The sequence below is a fragment of the Ciconia boyciana genome, chromosome 3 (assembly GCF_034638445.1).
Source record: "Ciconia boyciana chromosome 3, ASM3463844v1, whole genome shotgun sequence".
Lineage (NCBI taxonomy): Eukaryota > Metazoa > Chordata > Aves > Ciconiiformes > Ciconiidae > Ciconia > Ciconia boyciana.
In genome coordinates, this window is record NC_132936.1 from 61,692,975 (window position 1) to 61,713,197 (window position 20,223).

A 20,223-nucleotide genomic window follows, 5' to 3' on the forward strand; every position below is an offset into this window, starting at 1 on the left:
AGTTGTGATCAATGGCACCAAGTCCATCTGGAGGCAGGTCACTAGTGATGTACCCCAGGAGTCAATACTGGGGCCAATACTGTATAACATCTTCGTTAATGACCTGGACGATAGGGCAGAGTGCACCCTCAGCAAGTTTGCAGGCAATACAAAATCAGACAGAGTGGCCGATATGCCAGAGGGCTGTGCTGCCATCCAGAGGGACCTTGGCAGGCTGGAGAAATGGACTAAAAAGAACCTCATGAAGTACAACAAAGGGAAGTGCAAAGTCCCACACCTGGGGAGGAACAGCCCCGTGCACCAGTACAGACTGGGGCCAAATGACTGGAAAGCAGCTTTGCAGAGAAGGACATGGGTGTCCTGATGGACAACAAGTTGAGCATGAGCCAGTAACGTGGCAAAAAAGGCAAATGGGCTGCATTAGTTAAGAGTGTCACCAGCAGGTTGAGGGAGGTGATCATTCCCTGCCTGATCAGCAGTGATCTACTACCAGAAGAGCACACCTGGAGAGCTCTGTCCAGTTCTGGGCTCCTTAGTACAAGAGAGACATGGATATGTTGGAGCAAGTCCAGGAAATGGCTGGGAAGATGATGAAGGACTTGGAGCATCTGTCCTACAAGTAGAGGCTGAGAGGGCTGGGATTGCTTAGCCTTGAGAAGAGAAGTCTCAGGGAGATTTTATCAATGTATATAAATGCGTGCGTCGGGGGTGATGCCGAAGATACAGCCAAACTTTTCTCCGTGGTATCCAGTGACAGGACAAGAGATAATGGGTGCAAATCGCTATACAGGAAATTCAGTTTAAACGTAAGAAAACACTTTTTTTTACTGTGAGGGTGGTCAAACAGCAGAATGCGTTGCCCAGAGAGGCTGTGGAGTCTGCATCCTTAGAGATACTGAAAATTCAGCTGCATAGTCCTGGGCAACCTGCTCTAGTGACCCTTCTTGAGCAGGGGTTTGGACTAGATAAGAGGTCCCTTCCAGCCTCAATGATTCTTTAATTCTCTGAAGACAGTGTTAAGAACTCTGCATAGGAATTGCTAATCGGTGGTCTCACATTTTACCAGAATACGTTAAAATGTTTAGAATCCTTATCAGTATGTGTTTGTAAAGCATTACAGCAGAATAGGAAGAAGTAAATCAGTTCAAAGAATGAGAATTGAAGTTAATGTTTATTCAAGCTCATCAGTTGAGAGAAACATACTTTATTTTCATTTGAATTCTCAGGGTAAAAGTTCATGGAATCTCTTACATATGGTAAGATCGGTTTTTCCATTTGCTCTTTGGTTTCATAATGTCAAACTCAGTTTGGATTTTTTTGTCAGTGTAGATGATGGTGAATAGATGGATGACTTTTATTAGTCTCCGTAACATGTCTTTTGTTGCCTCTTGTAAAAGAACACAGCAAACATCTCAGTCTTTCTGTTTAAGTTGACAGTGTTGGAGACTCAAGGGCACAGTAACTAATTCTGACTCTGCAGTGTGGTTTCAATGGACATTAATTTTAAAGCTATTGCAAAAATAGTAATATGCTTAATATTCTTTAGTGTCCAAGACAATGTATAGCAGGTTTTTTTTGCATAAAACAATAGCTTTGTCAAGACCAAAGTCAGCAGTAAATTGCATCTGGAGGCTCCAATTTTGCCAGGCTCTATTCTACCTTTGAGAAATTCTGATTTCATTTTTTTTCTTTTTCATTCAGTGTCATAATCCTTTTTTGTTTCTCCTTCAGTGGGACAGAACTGGGATAGACAAATCATACAGGTCTCTCTCTCCCTCTCCTAGCAACTGAGGGAAGTGCATGAGTGGGGGGAACCAAATCTACAGTGTTTTCTGAGTAGGGAGACACTGGTATTCAGACGTGGGAACTGAACAAAAATGGACATTTTTAGCTGTATCATGCAATCTGGGAAAGTTGTAAATTGATGTGTGCTATCTAAGAACAGAAGATAGACGATTTGGGAGAATTCCTGTTTGCATTAGGTCAGTGTTGTCTCTCAGAGGTCCTTTTACTTTGTCTTGTTAGGCCTGCTTGGCTGACCAGGACCATACTACTGCACCGCAACGGTTTTAATGAAGGTCATGTGCCTAATAAATACAAGGAAATAACTGTAAAGAGTGCTTCTTGCTTCTTCATGCATAGTGCACTCTTTCTACAGATAAGGTATTTGTACAACTAGGATTTTGCACTTTAAAATTTGTGCCAGAATACAGACATATATTTAATAATCAGTGGATGCCTGACTCGGACTGGGCATGTAAATACCTTTGAAAATGAGATGTCCATTAAGTCTTTGTGCTTTGGGTTTTTGATTCAGTGGGAGATCTGCCATGGATGTCAAGGAGACAGGATTTCATCTTCACCTATATTTTTCCTGTTCTGCTTTGCAAAACAACCTTCTGTGACAGCTCTAGGAAAAAGGAAATTCATTACAAAGCTAGGAGAATGCTTATATATTTTATACAATATTGGAGTAAGCCAATAGCAATTTTTTCACTCAGTCTCCCAATCTGTAAAACTGATTGTGTTTTGATATTAAAATCAGCAAAGTCCCCACAGATTTTCAACGCTGTAAGCTGTGGAGAGGAAAGTTAATATTACTAGATAATCAATATACCCTTTTTCAGATGCATCTGTTACTTTGTAAGGATTATAGTTAGCTTTGCTATAAAGCTTCTTCATGTTAGGGTTTTCTACTATGTCTTTTGTGTTGAAGTTAAATATGCAGGAGGATGTATATAATGTTACGCAGTACGAAGAGGGAAAATTACCTGAAAGTAAAAGCAAGCCACCTCTACCAGTGAACACTGAAAACTACATTTCCACTTCCTTTGGAAGGAAAAAAGGATGACTACCGAACAGTACTATAATGCACAGTGCCTTAGGGCAACTGACATAAATGGGGACTGAAATATTTGTTTTCCAATTTTGTTTTCCTCTGGACAAATGGGCTTAGTGTCATTTTTTTTCAGTCTGCAAGCTCTGTTGTGTCTGGACAGCTATTACTTCAAATTGGGCTTATTTTCTGGTTGTATAAAACTCTTAATCTACATTGTGGATAGAGTGCATTAAGTTATTCCCTGTGGTGCACAGCTGGAAGCTATTCTGTGCTGCAACATTTTGTTTTGTTTTGTCCCAGTTTTTTCTCCCCACTGTGTTCCCACAGCCTAGCATAGCTCCGCGCTGCAGCAGACAAGTCTCTCTTTTTCCAGTGACACTTCTTAGAACATCTGAAATTGACATATTCTCTTTTGTCTTTTTAGTACAAATTCAGTGGCAAACAGCTCTGCTTGACTGCACGAACATTTCAAAGTACTCTATAGACTAGGAAGATTGGCTTGAAAAGTTAGACATATTTAGGCAGGCTGTTTTATTTGCTTCTTTGAAGAGACTGGGGATATTTTGAGAAGATTGAAAGAAATATACAGTGCCAAATATTGGTCTGTCTAGAAGAGAGAAGAGGAATATGCAGGTCTTAACAGTGCTTTCTTTGAAGGAGGAAAACATTTTCTCAGTTCTAATGCTTTAATAAGACACAAAGAAATCCCAGAGTTGGTAAACCAAAGTTTGTCTTCTATCTTGGAAGTATTTTAAAAATACTATTAAAAACCAATAATTATTTTTTTTATGTTAACACTTTGCTTATGTGTGCAGGGACTGTGATTATATTAATTTTACCCTCAGTAAAATAGTGCACTTTCTTATCACTGTGTAATCAGAATCTAGACCTTAAATAATACTGAATGCAAAATTTTGTGTGCCAACCATTATCTGTCAAGAAGAAAGGTTACAGAGCCTTCTTTCGGTATCTAATTGCAGTGGTCTTTCTCCTTCTAATTTTCTTCTCTCTTGCTCAGTCTCCCCCACTCAGTTAGCCAGTTCCTTCCTTCATCTCCATGCAAAGATCTCTGCTGCTGTCTTCTGTCGCCTATCACTAATTGGTGGTTCCTTGTTTCTCACTCAAGGTGGATGCTGCTTCCACTGTGCAGTAGCAGAAGCCTAACAGAGGTTATAATCTTGGTCTTGATTCTTCCCCTGTGATTCCTGCTTCCATTGTAATGCTGGAGTGTCCTTCTATTGAGATGTATCCCACCAGTTGCTCTGTAGATGTAGGATGCTGATGTGATTGGAACAGTATTTGCAACTCTCCATGGGTTATGTGAAGGGGAGGAAAGGAAAATGTAACTGTCAGAATTGGTAAATGGTAGGAAGACTAATGTACAAGGTAATTATTTTGTTTACATTCATCTCTATTTTCAGTACCCCTCCTTTGCTGTAGCTGCTCCTTGATATATTTTAAAAGTAGCTTACCCCAGTGACTATCCCCACTTCATAATGAACCTGTAATCACCATTCGGCAGCTGGAGATATAGTTAATATCTTTGATTTCCCACTAGAATTCCTCCATCCTGTCTCAGCTAGGGAAATCAACTAGGTCTCACAGTGTGCTGTGAAGGTCAATCAAATAGCGCTATTTGGGAGGAGAGTGAGAGCGAGAATGAGATTGAATTCAACAGCTGACAGGCTTTATGAAAATGTCTTGTACCTGCTACTTATGTAGCTCATGTGCTTCTGCTGATCTCAACTATTGCAAAAAAGCATGTGGAAAATCTGTCAGTTTGGCAGAGAAGTAGGTAATAGGGCATGACAAAATAGGGCGGGGTGCCAGGCATCAGATTGGTGGGGTTTGTTCCACTGATGCTCATTGAGCTTTTATGAGCTGGAGGTTGGTGAGGAAACGTGAAAAGTACATAAAAGCAAACATGTGAAGCTGGGCTGTTATTTTCCTTTATGCAATGAGATTAGGAAAACATAAGAAAATGAGTTAGGTAATACTGCTTTGCAGAAAACCGCAAGGCAATCACCAATCTCAGAGAATGTTCTGAGGTTCTATAGTTTAAGTAGCTATTAATGAGACCTCTATGGATGGGAAGTAGTATAGAGGATAATGGCTGGTGGAAAAAATGAATATTGGCAAAAATATTATGGTTTCATTAGCCATGCCACACAAAATTAAGGTTACAGTTTCTATTCCATTTTGGGTGGACCTTGATGTTGGTCTGTATGTGCTACTAGTCTTCATAAGAAACACCTACAGGTATGTATTAGAGGCAACATTGCAGAAAAATGTGAAAGAAGAGAAAGAGTACAGTGATGCCTCCCTGGATAAAACCCTGCAACAGCCAGTGATTTAGGGATATTCTGAACTGACAGTTGAACACCAAGCCCTTCATGTTTAACAGCCCTGGATGAACCCTTGCCTATGTATTAATCTAATTGGTTTTTAATCCATTCCTGCTTTTGGAATAAAAGTATTTTATTATAGAATTTATTCATGTATTCTAGAATTTAATTTCTATCTTACTGAAAAGCAGTTCCGTTTATAAACAGACAAAAAATCCCAATCAATGAAGAAAACTTCTGTTTGATAAGTTGACTCAGCACCCCCAAATTGTGGTAGAAGGGTAACTTAACTTACCGTGTTCACTTCCAAATATTCACTTGCTAAACCCATTTATGATTTTATATACAGTTATGTCATTTTATACATCTCCCAATCAGTTCTTTTCCCCGTAGAAGACTCATAGGCTATTAATGTCCACATTCAGAAGTTGATCTACAGCTGTGATCTTGTCACACTTTTCTTTTTTTACTTCTACCATGTCCTTTTGGAGATGAGTGATAAGGAATATCATACAGTATTTGAATTGTCATTGCAGATGGATTTATGCGATAATGTAGTGACATTTTGTTTCTATTCCTTGAGCTAATATTTTCATTTAAATATCCATAATAACTCTTTCAGGGGTGATAATACCTAGTGCAGAGCCTATCATGTTTCCCCCCTGTGTATTAATTTCCATTCCTCGATTTCATCTGCTATTTTATTGCCTAGATGTACCATACTGTGAGATTTTTCTACCACTCTTTGTGGTCTGTCCTTATTTTGATTATCCTGAATAATTTCTGTCATCAATAAACTGTCACCTTACTTCATACCCTCTTTTCTAAGTTACTTATGTAATTGTTGAACAAAACAGGATTCAGCAAAGAGCGCTGTGGTTTTCCAGTGTTATTCCCCATTTTCCTTTCCCCATTCCCTATTTCCCCATTTTTCAGTGTTATTCCCCATTTCCCCATTTTTGTTGTTATTTCATGAGAGGTCATTCCCTCATATGTCATGATAGCTTAGTTCCTTTAGCAGCCTTTGCGGAATCTTGTCAAAATCTGTTTGTTAATCTAAATATGTTGAACTCAATGAATCACTCATACCTATATGCTTGCCAATGTCTACAAAGAACTTTAGTATTGATAAGGGATGACTTGTGCGGCCTCTGTAAAAAACCACTGATCCCAAGCATCCACTATTTTTGTATTTAAGATAGATATTCAGATCTGCTTTGATCCAGGAACCATTTAAAAAACTGATAATGCAGTTAGCACTTTGGTACCACACCCTACTTAACTAGAACAGTGGCAGTGTAAAACTTGAGTACATCGGAGTTTGTAGGCAAAGATCAACTATTCCTGCTGATTCACTGCTTTTCATTTTTACCAGTTTTTTTCTAAAACTGTTTCTGTTCACAACAAACTTCTCATCACTAATTCTGTAGAGAGTTGAGCAGCTTTCTTGATTACCCTTGCATGGTACACCACTTTAAAGAATTTGATTAATTTCTGTGTTATTTTCCTTTCATAGTTTAATCACATGTCAATGCTAAACAAACTGTTTATCAGGGTTCCATGTTCTAAAAGCTCCATGGAATATGTTCCATGCTTAAAAACCAAAGTGGGAAGCAGAAAGATGACCATACCCATTTCATAGGTGAGAATCTTGAGACTGTGTTTTTCTCTTCATGCAACAGAAGTCTGTTGAAAACCAAAAATTGAATCCAAGCTGCGAAAACCACTGTCTAATTATAAGGCAATCTTTTCTACCTATTTCCTCCATGCACCTGCTAGAATTTTGGTATTTTTTTAAAGGTAGAAATGAATGCTAATCTGTTTTTTGCCAGTGACACAAAGGAGGGAAAAGATTGATGTAGCTGGCAGTTGAAGGGAGTAGAATTTCTCTGCTTGCACTTGAGCTACACAAAATAGAGATAATGTGTTTCTGACTCAGAGGTATTTTACCCAGTCTTTGCGCTGGAGCAAATGATTACTAAAGGTATTTGGCAATAAAGAAAGAAGAGCTGTCTGTAATTGTAACAGATCATGTTTTTGGAACTATTTCATAGCAGGATGCCCACAGAATTAAAGGTGGGGTTGATAACTAAACAAACTTTATAATTTAGTGAGAAATTGAATTTTAAGATGCACAAAACTAGTACATCAGTTTTAAAATATTTCTTCTGTATGATTATCATCATGAAACATAAGGCAAAATTCTCTGAAAAAATGAACTGTGGTGTCTTGAGCTCTCTTGCCTTTTTCCTGGGGATTTATGGTTGGATAGATGGGAATCTTAGAAAGGGTAAACAGTATCTACTAGCATCATGAGCATTCACAGTTTTATTTCACATTCAAAGAGCCTAAATAAAGGATTCAAGACAATGCTTTCATCTTCTATATTGCTAGAATCTCGTGCACTGTACATAAAAGAGGTATGAAATGATGTTCTAATTGATGATTTCCTTAAGTACTCTTCATTTACTTATGTCTCTTACATTTAAAATTTGAGTTAAAACTTAGAACAATGGTATGATTTGTGTATAGACATTTGGAAGCTTTTTGCCTGCTCTTTTTCAGCTGCTCCACTGTTTTTTGAAGGATTTATTCTCCTGATGCCATCTACTGCAATTCCTTGCATGTAGGATCCTTCTGTCCTTTTCATGAGGTTCACTTTTGAAGGAATAAAATACTTAACTCCAAACCAAATGCCAGACTCTGTTAAGACTAAATGATTACTGGCTTTTACACTATTAACTTTGTACAGCCTAACAAGAGAATAACGAGGCTGTAAATCACAGCTATTAATTCATCTACTCGGCTAATGCTTACACAGATTCTACCATGTGCCTCCATTGTAGAAGGCAGCAAATATCACTGAATGCATTGAATAAAAAACCAAGAACAACTGTATAGATTTTAAAATGTGATGAAAATAGGCTGTAATCTATACAGAAGAAGCAAGCTACACAATCAATAAAATCTCAACTATTGATTGACTATACAAATTGGACAGGTTAGTAACTAATGGGTTGCCTTGCTCAAGCAGTATGTTTAACATTTTTTAAAGTGAGTGTGAGAGTCACTAACTCACGATGTCAGAGGACAGCTGTACCATGACCACCCAAGCTTGGTAATTAAATGGCATACAGGTTCATTTCAGAGACAAGCAGGAGACTGGAGTTAAAGAACTGAAAGGAGTCAGTTGAATAGTGTTGTCCATCTGCTGAGGAGGAAAAGGAAAGTCATTATAGAGGGAGCTTTATCAGTGTACAATAATTGCAGATTCAGTTTTGATTAAAGCCTTATTTTAAGTTTATAATAATACAGTAGGGTTAGAAGCTGAATGAATTGCAGAAGGGTGGGTTTGGGGCCAGTGGAAATTGTCATCAAATAAATCTGAAGATGATCCCAATCCATACCTCAGATTTTTTTGTTGTTGTTTTTGTTTAACCTGCAGCCACGGCAAATTACACTTTTGAGGATACAAAACCGATTGATTTAATGTGAGGGGCTAATGCATACATTCAACATACATCACTTTGTCTCCATGGATCAATTTTATCACGGCTCAAAGGTTTTGATCAGTATTTAGTGGGAAGGAGAGTAACCCACCTTAATGATTGTTCTTCGTATGGTTTATAATCTTTATAGCTTACTGCTACATAGAACTTGGTTCAGCGAAGCACTCAGACGTTTGCTTAAGTGCTGTGCTGAATGAGAATTATGATACATCACTCAGCATGGGCACCTGAAAAAAACAACAACAGTACTGCCATAAAAGATATAAAGTTGTATATATTACCCTCTTCTTGAGGAAAGGGAAACCACACGACAGATGCTATTCATATTGCTGCATGAATTACTTAGCTCCTCTGATGACAAGGGTGACTATAAGGTCCTAAGCAGAATAGTAATATAGTGTAATACAAGTGATGCAGTCTGTGAAGGAAAAGCTTTCCCATGGAGGTGTAAGCAGAAAAGAAGAATAATAAAGAGTTTTCGTAGGTAATTTGCATACAATGTTTCAATGTCCAGTTGGGTAGGAACACAAGGTTTGATTATGAAAAAAATCATTTTATGATGCTTTGTATGTTTCCATACTTTACTTTCTCCTTTGGCATCCTACTGTTGTTCAAGATGTAACCAGAGGGTACCAATTTGGATTTTAGCAGGGAATGAGGAGGAAACCATCAGTATAATGGCTTTATTCTGATGTCTAAACTCTGGATTCAAAACCAAAGTTGTTGGTGCTTTTGTGTGCTTCATTACTTCTATGGTTGTTGCAAACTAAGCCTTGAAAAAGGCTTAAAAAGTTGAAAACTAAGGATGTTATGTTCATTTATGATTGTGCTGCTAAATTCAGCTTTGTTGCTTTTGTTTATGATTTTATTTTATTTTGTTTGCAGGGTTGTTTCCTGCAGTGCTGAACCTGGCTACTAATGCTCTCATCACAACCAATGCTACCTGTGGAGAAAAGGGTCGGGAAATGTACTGCAAACTTGTTGAACATGTACCTGGACAGCCTGTAAGGAACCCTCAGTGCCGAATTTGTGATCAACGGAGCAGGCTTCCACATCGTACGTGTGCAATTTTCATTTTGTTCCTTTAAAAATATTTTTTTCCAAAGGTTGTAGATACTCGGCAAACAAAACTGTAGGTCACTGGCCTGATTACTATGAAATCTCTGTGTTTCTTTTTGAATTAGGTTACTCATCTCTTCCATTGGTATTTCAAAACCTGTATCTGTTATGTATGCTCCTCAAACTGAACTTTCTAATTCAGATACTTAAAGTGGAGCACCTAAATTCAGATTTAGAAAAATTGAGTATCTACAGCTGTTATTGAATTTTCTTGGTATATACTGACCATGAATGAAAACCAGATGACTTTTACCTGCATACTGACATGTGGAATTTGAACATTTTGGCCAGTCTAAGCAACATCTGAAATTTCAGTTTAGGGCCAACTTCAGTTTTATTTTTTTGTGTTCTGGGATATTTTTCTTCTTCGTTTGATGTTAATTCAGTTTCCCTGAGCCAGCAAAAAGAAGATAAGATAATGGAGTACTGCTTGGTTTAATTGCTTAGTTTTTCATATTAAAATTGATCTGTGCTAACACGGCATTTTTAAGACTACCCGGAAGCAAAATCAGTCTTCAAGTATAAATTTGTTATCATCTGCTTCAGAGATGCATGTTTCTAATAGTTGGGAAGATTAAAACTAAGAAAATTTCTTAGTCAAGTCATACAAGTTTAATTTCCTGCGACCTTGCAGTGAAAGACATGAATAGCATTAACGTTGTTAGATTTTTGTGGGTATATTGGCATTGTAGATGGTAGAGGGTGTAGAGACACTTAAGACAGCTTTTAATGGAATAGATAAAGTGTTGGAAGAAGCACAGCCACAGAAGCATGGAGACAATGTCTCTTCTTTTCCAGTTGTTTCCCTCTAAAACCTAGCTCAGATACGTTTACACCTCATGACAAAGCATATTTAAGCATGCGCTTAAAACTACAGGGAGAAAAAAAAGGCAACACTTAATTTATCTGCTAGTTCTAGACAGGATGAGCTATCTATGTCTGTAGCTTTCCAGACAGAAGCTTGTTTAGCTTCTCCTTAGAAACTTCCTTCCAGGGCCACCCTTCCTAGAGTTATTTCACTCATTACAAAGTCTTTTTCTAATAGCTAATCTGCATCTTCCTTGCAGAAATTAGAGTTACCATTTTCCTAACTTCAGTCAATACAAGGAGTGGATTATACCCTTTTTCTTCACAAAAATCTTTTACTTAGTTGAGGGTTGATGGTATTGCTGCTCTATCTAGTTTCTACACTAAGCTATCTCTTCTTTCATTCTCCTCATAGGTTGTATTTTCTAGAACTCTGTGCAAATTAGAGTTCTCTGAATTCTCTCTAGAGGTTTTCATCTTTATTAAAATTCACCTGAGCTCTTACCAGCACTGCATAGAGATGCAGGTTTGCTTCAGAATGAACAGAATATATTCCTGTTTACATGTTTTACTTAGATATTTCCCATTTTTAATGGTGTGACACCACTGAGAGGTATATAGCTAGTTGTCCATTATAATCCCCAGGTGCTTTCCTGCTAAATGGCTACCTATCCATTTGCTCCCCATCTTGTATTTGCGAAGCTAATTATAATTGCCCCAGTATAGACTACTTCATTTGTATGAAGACAGTTGCAACCTATTTTTTTTCCCAAGATAGTTTCCAAGTTTTGACATCTTTTTTAATTGTAGTAAATGCCACCTTCTGAGGAAAGATCACATGATTTTGTAGCAATATAAGCATTCAAATGATACGTTACATTGTAGTAGTGTGTCTCAGAGAAGATTTTGGGGGCTTTTGGAACCATTCCTACTGGCAAACACTGTGCAACAGATTCTTTCCCTTCTTTATAGATGGGTATTTAGAGACGCATGCACGTAAAAGTTTTTTTCTATATTAAGTTTGTTTAATTCAGAAACCAAACCTAAAACAGAGCTGGATTGCTTTGTTCCCATGTCCTGCCTATGATATTAGATAGTGTACACTAATGTATGTGTATATACACAGGCATACATACATATATATGTATAAACCCCATCTGAATGATTTATATTTGTGTTTCCCCTCACTCCTACCCTCTTGAAAACTTGAATCTGCCCAGCTTCATAATGTCTGGTCTTTTGTTGCCAACCACATCTCATTTTAAGGTTTTTAAATGTTCATTTGGCAGAAGGAAATGCCTTATTTAAACAGAGATGGCTCATTAATAGGAGAATCATGTAATGTAACCAGACTTTAAATGATCCCCCTGGAATGTGTGAGTCTGGAGTGCCTCCCCTTAATTACTGTAGTAGGAAATGAACACAAATTCCCTGGTTAATCACATGTGAACCCAAATTAAAGAGCACACTTTGATGGGCTCACTCTGTAAGTTCTCCCCCTTGCCATCCATCAGGAAGATTGGTCCTTGAACTGCATTTGCAATGCAGTCCTTTTTGCTAATATTATATTATTTTCCTTTCCCTTTTAAATAGGCAAAACATGCCAGCAATTAATCAGTGTTTTCAAATTAATTATGATTAAACTTTCATAATGGTGATTACAGTTAATTGTTGATTCATCTCCCAACCCTCTTTCTCATGATTTACCTTTCTATCAATTTCACCTGAAGAGACTTACATCAAAATTTCCAATTAGACAGCTTCTGTCACAATCACTGAGGAGCTCTGAGTTTGATTTACAGAAGATTTTTGCTAGCACTCATTTAAAGTCAAGGTTTGTGAAAATGATCAGAGCTGTGGGAACTGACAACATGTAAAGCATGGGTGTGTTTTGCTTTTCTCTTCAATATAAAGATAAAGCTACTAATAAAATCACTTGTAGCACCAGTATTCTACTTGCAAGTGTTGGTGCCCACTAATTCCACTGAATAATCTGATATTTAAATGAAATTTTTGGCATTTTCAATTTTGAGGACTTATGCCTTCCCTCACTCCCACAAAGCACTTTAATTGTATCTTTAAATATGTTCAGACATTCTGGCTTTCCTTAATGAGCTAGGACGCCTGTCCTCTGCAGGTGGTTGATGTAGCAAAAAAACAGAGACACAAAGACTATCAATCTGGCTGGTTGATTTAAATAATAATTAAAATAACAAGTAAATTAATCAGTTCATGAATTAATTATTTGCGATTCTAGGACTAGCTAGTAATGAAGCATATTCCAGTTTTATATCAAGAAAACCTGTCAGTTTAGAAAGCCATCCTTAATGAAAGGGGTGGGATTTCTCCTATCTTGTTATGGTCTTGCAGAAAGAACTTGCATAGAAGAAACCTACTTTATTTGAATGTCCTTTGGGTTATTTTCCCCATAATGTACAGACTTGCTCTAGGCAATTGGGACTTCAAAATATGGATCCTTGTACATTTTAAAATTGAGGTTATGTTATTCTCCATTTTGTACAGGAGAGAAACACAAATTGACCACAAAAAGTATCCTGGAAATGTTGACTGTGATTTTTCTCAGTCTGAATAACATTAAAATACTTTGTAAGCAAGCTTCAATAATTTAGAAGATCTTGAAATCTGGGAAGAATACAATTCTGTAAATAAATTCTTATCCCTATTATTTGGGATTCATTTGGGACACTGCAGCAGAGTAAATGTAGGCATGAAGAGTAATGCATCTTGGACTTTGATATGGATTATAACCAAGCAAACCTTCTTTATATGCACGTATGTGAGTCAGACAATTTTCCAGTTGGGAAATATATTCTGTAATGATTTCTGAATCATTTCCTCTGTAATGATTTCTGAATTATATCCTGAATTATTTCCATGTGTGCTTAGAAAGGTCTTAGAAATGCAAGTACCAGTATTACTTCAATCTCTGCTTTCCTTGCACACCATATCGCAGGTTCCTGATTTGTTGTTTCTGTTGCAACATTTAATGACTTTACAGTACTTGAAACCTTGGAAGATTGCAGGATGTGTTCACTTGATTTAGATGCCTACATTTTCTGTAGAATCAGGAGAGCCTCCAAGTGCATTTAGGTGTTCTGAATCACCTTCTTGTGATCCTTAGCAAAAATTAAACAACTCACACTAGATGAGTATTCCAGTAATAATAAGCATGACTGTGCCCCAAGAATAAAAGAAAAATAAATTTCCTGTATTTTAAAGTGCTGCCTCATTAGTTCTGTAATTCTATTAAAATCTAGATTTTAGATCTAAAAACATTTAAATCTCCTGATAATTTTGAAATATATTTATGTATTTCTGCTGTTCTAACAGAACGACATCCGATAACAAATGCAATTGATGGCAAGAACACTTGGTGGCAAAGCCCTAGTATCCAGAATGGAATTGAATATCATTATGTGACCATTACATTGGACCTCCAACAGGTAGACTTCTGTTTGTTTGTTTCTGCAAAGGCTTGCTTTCTTTACAGTAGATGACCTGGATTATTTTCCTCTTTGCTCTATGTTGCTTTTATGTTATGGAGACGCACTCCGCTTCTCCTGTAAGTTTCTGTTGTTTATACAGATAATTCTGACTGACTCATTCATTGTAACGTAATGTACCAAATTAAAAATAAGTATTTCATATATATTTTTATGAAGTCATGTTTAAAATTCTTTTAAATATAACATTGTCAGTATTTTTTTCATTATAACATGTGGTTTGGCTCTTTAAAGACAATTAAAAGATAGTTTCAGGGAAAAAGTATTATGAATACAAGTTTACGTTCAGAATACTGTTCTTTCTTGTTTCAGTAACATAGTACTATACACTTAAATACACAAAAAATACTGAAAATACTTAAATACACTAAAAATAGTTCATCTGTGCTAGGGATACATGCACATGTGATGGGTTATTTTGAGGGACTGCCTGGGTAAAGAGAGGAGTTTGGCTAACAGGGTCCTTAAATAAATGACCTCTTGTTAGTGGAGTCTTGCTTGACAGATGTAGCTATACAGAATGCAGTTATTTGATGCTTATGAAAATGCTACATAAATTTCAGGTATGTGAGCAAGAGGATTTGAGGGTAGATGGAAAAGAATTGTATTTTTATTATGCAAGATAAATACAGAACAATTATCTGGTACCAAATTTATTCATCATGTTATTAAACTTAACTGTTTTGGTATTCAATTAAGTAGGTAACAAATTAAACCCTGCCCCCCGCTTAAAATCTTCTCTGATCTGCAGCTGGCCCATATTTGTCTGCAACTTGAATCAGAATCAGAAAACATAGAATCACAGAATTATTTAGGTTGGAAAAGACCTTTAAGATCAAGTCCAGCCGTTAACCTAACACTGCCAAGTCCACCACTAAACCATGTCCCTAAGCACCACACCTACACGTCTTCTAAACACCTCTAGGGATGGTGACTCCACCACTTCCCTGGGCAGCCTGTTCCAGTGCTTGACAACCCTTTTGGTCAAGAAATTTTTCTTAATATCCAATCTAAACCTCCCCTGGCACAACTTGAGGCCATTTCCTCTTGTCCTATCACTTGTTACTTGGGAGAAGAGACCGACCCCCACCTCGCTACAACCTCCTTTCAGGTAGTTGTAGAGAGCGATAAGGTCTCCCCTCAGCCTCCTTTTCTCCAGGCTAAACAACCCCAGTTCCCTCAGCCGCTCCTCATCAGACTTGTGCTCCAGACCCTTCACCAGCTTCGTTGCCCTTCTCTGGACACGCTCCAGCACCTCAATGTCCTTCTTGTAGTGAGGGGCCCAAAACTGAACACAGTATTTGAGGTGCGACCTCACCAGTGCCGAGTACAGGGGCACGATCACTTCCCTAGTCCTGCTGGCCACACTATTTCTGATACAAGCTAGGATGCTATTGGCTTTCTTGGCCACCTGGGCACACTGCCGGCTCATATTCAGGTGGCTGTTGACCAACACCCCCAGGTCCTTTTCTGCCTGGCAGCTTTCCAGCCACTCTTCCCCAAGCCTGTAGCGTTGCATGGGGTTGTTGTGACCCAAGTGCAGGACGTGGCACTTGGCCTTGTTGAACCTCATACAACTGGCCTTGGCCCATCGATCCAGCCTGTCCAGGTCCCTCTGCAGAGCCTTCCTACCCTCGAGCAGATCAACACTCCCACCCAACCTGGTGTCGTCTGCAAACTTACTGAGGGTGCACTCGATCCCTTCATCCAGATCATTGATAAAGATATTAAACGGGACTGGCCCCAATATTGAGCCCTGGGGAACACCACTTGTGACCGGCCGCCAGCTGGATTTAACTCCATTCAGCACCACTCTTTGGGCCCGGCCATCCAGCCAGTTTTTTACCCAGCGAAGAGTATGCCCATCCAAGCCATGAGCAGCCAGTTTCTCCAGGAGAATGCTGTGGGAAACGGTGTCATAATTTGTTTTCCAGGTGCTAAGAAAAAAGGGAAGGCCCTTTCTTTGGCTCACTGGAGAGAGATTCCCCTTCCCAGCTCCCCCTTCCTCTGTGGTCTCTTCACTGAGATCAGTTTTCTATTTCAGTTTAATATTATTGGTTTATCGGTTTTACTTGGAACCTACTTGTCCTTATCTCCCTTCTTTCTCATTTAGCCATACTTAAAGAGGACAATAGCTAATTATCAACTAAAGAGGCTTGAATAAAGCATAGTTTGTTAGAAAATAAAATGAAATGAAAGGCAGGGCATTGAGACATCTGTGTGCATCCATACATACAATTTCGTTGTAAGAAATCAATCTTAGTCTTAGTCCAGAACTCAAAACTTCCATAAGGTTTAACGAAGAGTAATGCTTGGATTTCTAGTTTTTTGTCCTTTATTTCTTGTAAAAAAACTGTCATGATGGGAAAAATTATTTTAAGTACCTTGTATCTGTGACACTGAAGTACTTGGAAAGCAAGTACTAATGCTAAGAATTATTAGCATTCTGGCTTTGGAGCCCTCATTGTTACTGGCAGAAACAATCCTACATCTGTGTCTTTGGCCTTATATATGCAAAAGTATTCGATATGCATTTCTCTTTCAATCAGCAGAGCTAAACCTTTTTACGGAAGTTTGAGTTTAAGCTCCTGTGCATTAAGAAGTTTTGGGGTTTTTCAAATGTCTTAAACTTTCAGAGTTATTAACTGCTTTGCGTTTACAGCAAGGGATTGTGCCTCTTGTTGGCTATGATCTGTTAATATGTGAGTAGCTCTCAGGCATTAGAACTAAATTACCATCCTTGTTTTTCATCACCCTAGTGATTTTACTTGTGTAGTTGTTTACGTCAGGTCTGCTAAACTAGGGCTTTACAACTTCTGTTTTTTTTCTGCTCTGTCAGTATCTAGATTGTCATAAGAAATAAGCAAATTTATGCACTTCTGAAAGTTTTGGGTTTTCTAACACAGTAAAAGGTAGCAACTACGAGGTCAATGACTATATTCAATAAAAAGTATGGGTTGTTCTAATGTATTTAAAAAGCTTATTTGTGTGCCAGTTGACAGTGGTCTGAGAATACTGCACTGTGTGTTGTGTGGGTTTGGGTTGGGTTTTTTTGTTATTTTTTTTTTAAACCAGACAAGGCTCAAATATGAGCCTGTTTCTTTCCCATGTTCTCTTGCTAATTGTTCAAAGAAAGCTTGGCCGTCCTTATGCACTACTAAAGCTGATAGCTTCTCTTAAGCCCATTCAGTTGTATTGGCTGGAACAGGAGCAGTGTTGAGGTTCCCGTGTATGTCAGAGGTGGGATAAGACCCTGTGTCACTAATGCTGTCTGGCACACTCTTTATGATCTGAGTAACCCATGTAGTTAGGAATGCATTCTATGTTTACTCACCACCTTACATGAACAGAACAACAGTTTTGTTCCCCAAAATGTAGTAAAAAGTATGTTGCAATTTGCGTGGCTTTTAGACTGCTCAGTAAGAAATAAGAGTTGTTTGGATTTTGAGGAGTATTAGGAGTTTTTGTTTGCTTATTCAGGTGTTTTGTAGACACAGCATTGTAGGCTTTATTAAAGTAGTCAGTAAAATACGAAATTTCTCTTCCAGCTAGTGTCATGCATAGTAGTCACTATGAATGATGAAGGTTGCCAGATATCTTTGAGACATCACTTAAAAGAAATACCATTCTTTACCTTTGGCTTATAGGAGATTCAGTAATTGCTATGTTTGTGTTGATAAATTCTTGTTTTAAGTATGAAAATGCTTAACTTCTTTTTGTGAGATAGAAATAACAAATGACAAATCTACAAGTAATGGACTGAAAATTGCAGGAACACATTAGTTTGTATGTTATTACTGGTAATTATGACAGTACATGGAATGCTTTTAGCAATCCTGATTTTGTGAAAAAATCAGGAAAATAATTACAATTTCTTCATTTATATAATGCTTGGCCTTTTGGGGCAGCTACTTTATTTTTTTTTTACTTTATTGTGCAGTGTAGCCATATAAAAATGGTGTATGCTAGTTAGCAATAACTGATAAACTGATGAAGTAAAATATATTTAACTTTAGAAGGAGCCAAAATATTATCAGTCAGGTTGGGAAAAAATGCAGTATTTTTTGTTCTTTTCTCCCAACAGCTGAGGTTTACCATAATACTTAGAAAGAGCTTTTATTTATAATAGAGGCTACGTTTCTAATTCAATAAAGTGCTTTTTAAATTTGTACCCCATCTAATATAAAAATATGAGTTGAAAAATGGAACTATTTGGTTCTGAGCATCTTTGCTAATTTGCTCTTAACCCTTCACTTTTCTAGACTTTTTAGCTATTTTGACAATCACCATCTTATCTGTTTCACAAGAATATTATGGAATGCCATTTGTAGCTGTACATATGAAGTTATTTTTTACAGTGGTTTTCATCCAGCAAGTGCATAGGAGGTCAAAATATGAATGGAGATTTATTTGGGAGTTGCTCACATGAATTTAAATGGAGGTTAAAATGTGAGGTTGAGCTACCCTGGTTACTGAAAGTGAAACTGCGGGCCCGAGTTTGGCAGGGTAGGTTAATCGGTGTGCTAGGTTATTGCATCGATGAAGCCCTCACAGATTACCAAGAGAAGCTGTCTGCTGTTCTGCATCTCTTAGTCCTGCTGGTTGTGTAGGGTCTGTGGGTTTCGCCTTAAGAGTGGTGGGCAGTTCAAGTGCAACAAAAGTAATTCAGGTCCGGTGAGTGCAGTGTTTAGCAGGACAGAAAATAAGCCTTCTGTTCAAGAAGTACAGAGAAGGCAGTTGGCAAAACAGAAATGCTTAGACTTCCAGGGAGAACATATTCTCTGTACTCATGCTATCCTGGATCCTCAATTGGTTTAATTTCACAGTGATGTGGAAGATTAGTAGAGTATTGGCAAATACACAGGCAAACCAGCTGGCAGTTTGAGGTGAGGTGGTCAGCCCATCTGTTTCTGATTTCTACACACATCAGGACACTTTTATTAACAAATTCCCTGCTGTTGTGGGGAACAAGGACATTGGCAATACCCTTGATATTGCTAAGATACTCATGCCAGGAGGATGTTTATGTGGGGTTTGATTTTTTTACTTTTTTACTTTATATTTTTTTAAATGGTGCTGGAATATTTGATGTGAATTGTAGATGTGTGGAACTCAGGTGGACCCAGAGTTAATGTTCTGGCAGAAAATTCTGGACTTACTTAATACATATATCTTAATTGCCTGAGACTGTGGAGGATCAGGTCAGTGTCCAGGCAATCCTTTCCAGCCATATATTTCTGAAGAAAAAGAAAGTGGCTGACACTCCTCAGAGCCTTGTAAGATCTCATAAGGTGCACCTCATAAGGTGCAAGAGCAAGAATAACTGATTAAGCTATGTAGTTGATTTCTCTATAAAGCAATTGCAGTTCATCAGTTTTAAGTTCCTTAAGCTCTGATAGTGTCCAACTCTTTCACCTTGTCTTTTCATCCTGTCCCCTGCCCTCCTTCTGTAGGAAGGGAGGAAGGAGTCTAAAAAATTGTGTTCTGAGTCCATGTAGAAATCACTGCAGTTCCACTTCTCCTGAAGTGTATTTCATTACTTTTTAGAATGTAAGTTTTTAGACTCATGGACTTTACTATTTGAGTGGCATATATTATACTTTGGGAAGTGGCATTTCTGAAACTATATAGAGAACTGAATAACTGGAAGTAGAAGAATGCTTGACTCGCTCAGAAGCATTGTGAAAAGCATTTACGAAAAGTAGACAGCATTATGCTAAGGCTAAATTCATTATTTTGTAAGTTCTGTATTGTCCAAGTATAATTTGAATGGAGGATTTTGATCTGGTTTTGAATGATTTCTTTGTTATTTGATTCATTTTAATACCCATGAGCAGAAATACACAAACACATGCACGCGTGTGCACAGTCACAAACATATCACATATCCTTAATAACGGTAATGCTAGGAAGAGGAAAAGAATTGCAAAACTGAGTGATTGCTTTTGCTTTCTCTACACAAGACTGTACGACTAAGTGGCTCTGTGGCAAAAGACAGACATGAGAGAACTGAGAAACTGTGACAAGATGAATGGGAGAGATTCAGGCTGGGACAGGAAAATAACAGGATAGGACTCAGA

At 37.8% G+C, this 20,223-nt stretch overlaps 1 protein-coding gene across 1 annotated transcript in view; it reads left to right on the plus strand.

The window, feature by feature from the left end:
• LAMA2 (laminin subunit alpha 2) overlaps positions 1 to 20,223 on the plus strand; it is a 386,413-nt gene that overhangs the window by 84,300 nt on the left and 281,890 nt on the right. The window contains exons 2-3 of the mRNA XM_072855832.1: positions 9,579 to 9,749; positions 13,971 to 14,083. Coding sequence (XP_072711933.1) covers positions 9,579 to 9,749; positions 13,971 to 14,083 — 284 coding nt within the window. The remainder of the gene's footprint in view (positions 1 to 9,578; positions 9,750 to 13,970; positions 14,084 to 20,223) is intronic.